This window comes from Uloborus diversus, chromosome 4 (assembly GCF_026930045.1).
Source record: "Uloborus diversus isolate 005 chromosome 4, Udiv.v.3.1, whole genome shotgun sequence".
Taxonomy (NCBI): Eukaryota; Metazoa; Arthropoda; class Arachnida; order Araneae; family Uloboridae; genus Uloborus; species Uloborus diversus.
In genome coordinates, this window is record NC_072734.1 from 5,572,389 (window position 1) to 5,578,901 (window position 6,513).

At 32.0% G+C, this 6,513-nt stretch overlaps 1 protein-coding gene across 1 annotated transcript in view; it reads left to right on the plus strand.

Moving 5' to 3' along the window:
* Positions 1–4,324, plus strand: part of LOC129221195 (general transcription and DNA repair factor IIH helicase subunit XPD-like) — a gene marked incomplete at its 3' end in the record, with an annotated part of 61,591 nt that extends 57,267 nt beyond the window's left edge. Inside the window, 2 exon segments of the mRNA XM_054855647.1 lie at positions 1,000–1,143; positions 4,181–4,324. Coding sequence (XP_054711622.1) covers positions 1,000–1,143; positions 4,181–4,324 — 288 coding nt within the window.
* Positions 4,325–6,513: the final 2,189 nt, after the last annotated feature.

Sequence of the window (6,513 nt, forward strand, 5' to 3'; positions counted from 1 at the left end):
ATTGTTATGGGTTACAGTTTTAACTGTCCGGAGTTTTGAAAATGGTATCTTTCAGAAGGTAGATTCTGTTAGATTTGTATTAACAAAATAAAGCGAAACAGCTAAGTCCAAAGAAAACAGATGTTTTCAGTATTATTTAATGATACATTGAGCACATTTTACTAAGCTACTTTTGTCGTATCTGTGCAGATACCCCTAAAAATGCCTAGTAATTGTCACTTACGGTGAAAATAGCTTAGTATATAAAAAGGTTTTGAAAATAGAATTTGTCGTAACTACATTTATTAATTTTAAAATAAGATTTTTACAAATATACTCTCTAACGGTTTTTAGATAAGCTATTTATGAAACAATTACCGCAAGTTGAGCATTTAATTAAATCATAAATGAAAGAAACAAGTTGTAAAACTTTAATCATCAATTTCTCATTTTGAGCTCTACTGCAGATACCACATCTGTGCTTAGCACGGCAGAATAGCACTTGTGCATTATTTGTTCTAAAAGTAAATTTAACAATTAATCTATTGATGACATTTGCAACTATTTTGCTAGTTGGCAACTGCCTCATGTATTGTTTAAAAGTTTCAAGAAAGAGTGAAATGTTTTATAGCTTAAAACAAATGTATAAACAATGTTTAAAATGTGCTCATAGCAATGAAGTTGCAGACATGTGTTTCAGGGTTACAAAGAATCCTTTTCTTCAATGCACAGAAATTAGTTGATGCATGGGAAAACATCTTTTGCTTTTGTCAGATGATTCGCTTTTGTCAGGTGTTTTATTTCTTAACATTGAAAAAGAGATTCCTTGTAATCCTGAAACAGGTGTCTGCATTATTACTGCTATTTCACACTTTAGAAATTTGTTTTAATATTTTATATGTTTCACACAAGGATAAACATTTTAATTTTACAGTAGCTTGCTTTCAAAATTTTTAAAAAATAATTTCAATTTTCTTGTGTACTTTTAAAATGTTTTGTAAATATTTTTTCTGTTGACAGTCTCGTCTTGAGTACCTGAGAGATCAATTTCAAATTAGAGAAAGTGATTTTCTTACTTTTGACGCCTTGAGGCATGCTTCTCAATGTGTTGGCCGGGCCATCAGAGGGAAAACGGACTATGGTATCATGATTTTTGCAGACAAAGTAAGTTAACAAATGTGTCTGGCATTTTCTTAAAGAGGGCATAGATGACTACATCTTTTACTGTTCTATTCTATAACAAGGTTTTTTTTATTTTTATTTATTTATTTATTTATTTATTTAAAGTATTTATGTTTTCATCTGTCACCCTGCTTAAAAATCTGAATCACAGACACACACACACACACAAGATTATTCAGTAAGTTACCGCCCTACAGCCAGGGCTAAGGCAGAAATACATGAAATACACCGCCAGCTCAGTCAATTCCAGCCAAGGACTGCTACAAAGCAGAAGTTTAAACTAAAAGCAATTGCAAAATTTTGTACTATCATGCAGGGCCTGCTGTAGTAGTTCTGCCACCCTATGCGGTACTGACAAGTGCCCCCCCCCCCCCCTTGATAAAATAATAATATATTAATAAAATAAAAATATATAGTAAAGTGCTTATATAAAACAGGGTTTCTACTCAAAAAACATTTTCAACTTCTCTGACTTTTCTAGACTTTCCATACCCTAAACAAAATTTTTCCAGGTGCTTTTTTAAAGATTAGTGTAGCTACTTTCGCTATTATTTTAATGGTTTGATGTGCTTATGTGACATTTTATGTGGGTTAGGTTTCTATCAGTTTACTGTAAATTTCAAACTATTACATCCATCCCTAAAACAGACTTTGTTCTTTGGGAAACTTAGAGAACTTTTAAGAAATTGCCTCATTAATTTTTTAAGCTTCAAATATACATCTCTTCACACAGAAAAGGGGTCATTGGTTTACCAGCCTGGAATCTTATTAAAAATCCTTGCAATTCGGATGCCACTGAAATAAAGATACTCAACTTTGCTTCCAAAAGTTCACTGCACTTCAATATCAATTCCCTGACTTTTCCTTGACATTTCCAGTACAAAAAATTTCATCTTTTTCCAAAAGGTTGTTTAAAATTATTCAAAATACCAAAAAAAAAATAATAATAAATAAATAAATAAATAATAAAATAAAATAAAATAAGAAAAACCTTAGAAGACAGACGATTTTTTTTTTTTTTTTTGAGACCTACCACTTTCAAAAAAGGCCAAATTACTTGAATTTGGCTCAAAACAAGCCAATCTGGAAATCCTACTTCCCCATGCGGAGAACTGCTTACTTGGTTTCGAATCTGAAGAAGCACCAACATCGGTCTTGTAACATTGAACAGGAGCGAGGGCCCTTCATTTCTTGCCATGCATGGGCTGCAGCATGGATTTCGCTTTCCTTGCCTGGGGATACGTTTTGCCGGGAAATTTCAATTAGAGCTACTACTACAGTCGAACCTGTCTATCTCGAATTTCACGGGAAGGGAAAAAAATTCGACATAAAGAGGTTTCGAGATACAAAGGTTTTGAGAAACTTATTGAAATTTGGAATCTGATGATGAAAGTTTGAATTTTATACTACAGACAATACATGTGAAAGATTAAAATTCTTCCGTATTAGTTTTGTTAAGTATTTATTCTACTATTTTATACCAAGTACTTTATTGCAAGTTAAAAAATCATTTTGACAGTAATGAAATTTTAAGCTTTCCTTTTTCAAGCAAAATAGTTTTTTTATTATTTGTTGGTGACTAATTTTTTTGGATTCAACTATGCTCTTGAGGTTGGCAATGGCTGAAAAATCTATCATTGGAAAAATCTTCCACTTTTCTTTGTAGCATTTATCCACTCACTGGAACACGTTGGTCCTAGCATTGGAGGAACCATTTTATTTTTTTCATTAATGGATTGCCGTTCAAAAATTCTAGAATTTAATTTTTTCATCTATTTTTCACGCCTATAATCGGCTTTTAATTTGAATGACCTTTAACCACGAACTTGAAAAACTCACCCCACATTTCAAATGTGTCAAGTTTTACCTCACAAGTACTGCCTCACCTCATTGTCCCATTCTCTGCCCTCTGCCCTGTTTCCGAAAAAGTGCTCGAAACGACTGTCCTTTCGTTGGTCTTCCTAGAAAACCAACGTATTCCTGGACGCATTTTTGTCTTTTTTACACTGCCCTCTCTGCCCTTGAGGACATACTACTGTTTCTGTGTTTAAAGGAAGTTGTTGTTAGTTGTTTTGAAGACTACTGGGCTTCGAATCCGAAAATGACCGCATTGCTGGAATTCGAGGTATAGAGTTTTCCGTATTTTTTTTGTCGAGATAAACATGGAAAATACATTCAATTTTGGCTGCAAATGCAGGGAAATTAAAAATATTCGAGATATACAGGTTTTCGAGGTAAGCAGGTTCGAGATAAACAGGTTCGACTGTAGATGATGTTTTTTAACTCATTTTCAGTGAAAGAAAAAAGAAAAAAACTAATATTTCATACTTCCTGTCATTAGTGAGCATACAAATGAGAAATGAAAATTTATTTTGGATTGCCCAAACTTTGCTTAGTTTGCTTGGGCAGACCGCTTGTCACTGGTAAGTAGGGGGAGTCGGAATACTTGCTATCATCTAGATATGATGCAGCATAATCAGGAAGACACTTTGCTAAAAGGTTTTTCAATTATGTATAGAATGTCTTAAAAACCATGCTTGATTCAGCAAGTAAAACTTCATCATACACACATAAGACTTCTACATAAATAAGTTTTATTTATAAAACTACATTTTTTTTTGTGTGTGTTCTAAAATTCCAACTGTCAAAAGATGAATTTCATCTGAGAAAATCATAATTCTTTGATGTTCTCAACCAATATTTTTCCATCAATATTCAAACCCTCTTAACTGACACTATTGAATCTTTAATGCTTTAAAAATTACATTTTTCAATATTAATCATGTAGCATTTTTTCTCATTCAATATTGTTTGCTTAAAAGCATGGTAATGTTGAAGGGAAATATATGAAATATTTATCACTCTTGCCTTTTCAAAATTTTTCTTTCTTCATAACTTGCTTACTTTTTCACTGTCTAAACTGTTTCAAAAGTAAACTGTAAAGAAAACTTTTTTTTTTTTTTTCAACTTTTCAGCAATTTTTCCGAACTATTTAACTTTCTTTAAAATTACTTTTCAGAGATTTTCTCGAGCAGATAAATATGGGAAATTGCCGAAATGGATTCAAGAATATCTGGAGGAATCTTTGCATAATTTGTCTATTGAAGAAGCAGTTCAAATTGCCAAAAGGTTTCTGCGACAAATGGCCCAACCATTTACAAGGGTTAGTTTATTGTTATAATTTTGGTTCATCATTTCAGGGCTCCCAACACATTTTAGCCATAGAAAAGGGTAAAAGAGGACCACTTTGAATCAAAAAGGGGACCAAAGAGGACCAGTTAGGATTAAAAAGAGGACCTAGGGAGGACCATTCATAGTTAAACCCAGGGAAGCACCAAAAGGCAAATTAGCTGCCTGGCACTAAATACGTGAAGATAATTCGTTAATTAACCACAGTAATGATTTTTAATCATAAATCCTTATCACCTTCTGCACAACTGAATTTTCTGTGCATTGAATTATATTATTTACACAAACATTTGGATGAGGGGGGGGGGGGGTGACAAGCAAGCATGTAACTAACCATCTTACAGAGTAACTTTAATTGTAAAAATAAATTTTCTACTAATTAACAGGTAAAAACTGGCTAATTAAAAATAATCACCTAAGTGACCGATGAATTAGTGCATACCTAATAAAGACTTTTTAGATACAGTTATTACAGTAAACACTATAGCACATAGTAGTTTACAAAATTTTTCACATAACCAGTTTAAAGAGAATTCATTTTGATGTAAGATACCACAAGACAAGAAGACATAGTTTAGAGGCCAGGAGGTCCCCTCCCCCTCCCTTGGTTTTTACACATATTTCCAGCCTAAATATGGTAAGTTTATATACATATGAGAGTTTATGACCAAACACCAAAGCAGGAAGCAATTTCTGGCTCCGCTACTGACTAACTAAGTTCAAAAATATTAGAAGATTGCCAAATCATTTATTAGTATGCTAAGTATCCAAATCATTTCCTCATATGTATGTATTAGTCATTCGGGCACCAAAAAATATTGTAATGTCTTCATGTATATATAAAAATTAGTGAGAAAGAAATTTTTTTATTAAAGTCACCACACCCAAAAATATACAAATGCTGCTTAAGCAATAAATACACTGAATGTAAACTCGAGTCTGCTTTTACTGGATAACTTAATGTAATAAATAAATGTGTAATTTCAGATTCATAGAGCTATATTTTCAAATTGAAAATACTCATTATGAGTATTTTAAAAAAAATAAGGATACAAAGTTTTAGTTTTTAAAATAAAATAAAATAATATAATTTGAGATAGCACATGTCAAAACAGCTTCCAATTTTCAAAAATATTAAAATAATTACAAGATACAAAAGGATTAAAATATTGAACACGAGAATCAAATTTTCGCGAAGTATGTTCACTGTCGGCATAATTTCAAAAAAAAAAAAAAATATTCTCTAAAACTAAACATGACTAAAATTGAACATAAAATATGCTAGTCTAGGATAGCATATGTGAAAATAACATTCGATTGCGCAAAATATCAAAATATGTACAAGATGCAAAAAGATTGAAATCTTAAACACAAGAAGCAATTCTTTGCGAAGTTCAGGAAAGTACAATGCTGCTATGGTTCCAAAAATAAGAAAGTTTATTATCTATTAAAATTAAACAAAAAATAAGCTAACCTATGGTGGAGTGTGTCAAAACAACTTCCGATTGACAAAAATATCAAATTATTTACAAGATGCAAAAAGATTGAAATCTCAAACACGACAAGCACTTTCCGCGAAGTGCGAGAAAGTTCAATGTTACTATGGTTCCAAAAATAAAAAAGTTAATTGTCTATTAAAATTAACCAAAAAATAAGCTAATCTAAGGAGGTATAATGTCAAAATAACTTCCGATTGCCAAAAATATCAAAATATTTACAAGATGCAAAGAGATTGAAATCTCAAAACCCAACAAGCAATTTTCGGCGAAGTCCAAGAAAGTTTGATGTTACCATGGTTCCGAAAAAAAAAAGTAGTTTAATATCTATCGGAATTAAACATAAAATAAGCTAATATACGTTAATGAATGTTAAAATAACTTTTGATTGTTAAAAACATCAAAATATTAACAAGATGCAAAAAGATTGAACTCGCAAACGCAGGAAGTAATTTTTCGCGATGCTACATATCGAACACATGTTCAGAAAATTGCACTGATGAAAGTCAAGGGCGTACGAACTTGTGAGAAATTTCAGTAGCAAAATGCTTTGATTTGACGTCATAACTCCTCCTCCAAACCTCTCCATCTGCTAGGTTTCCACGTTACAGCGGTTGAAGGAGGAGTAATGACGCCAATCTGAAGCGAAATAATACCAGAAAGTCAG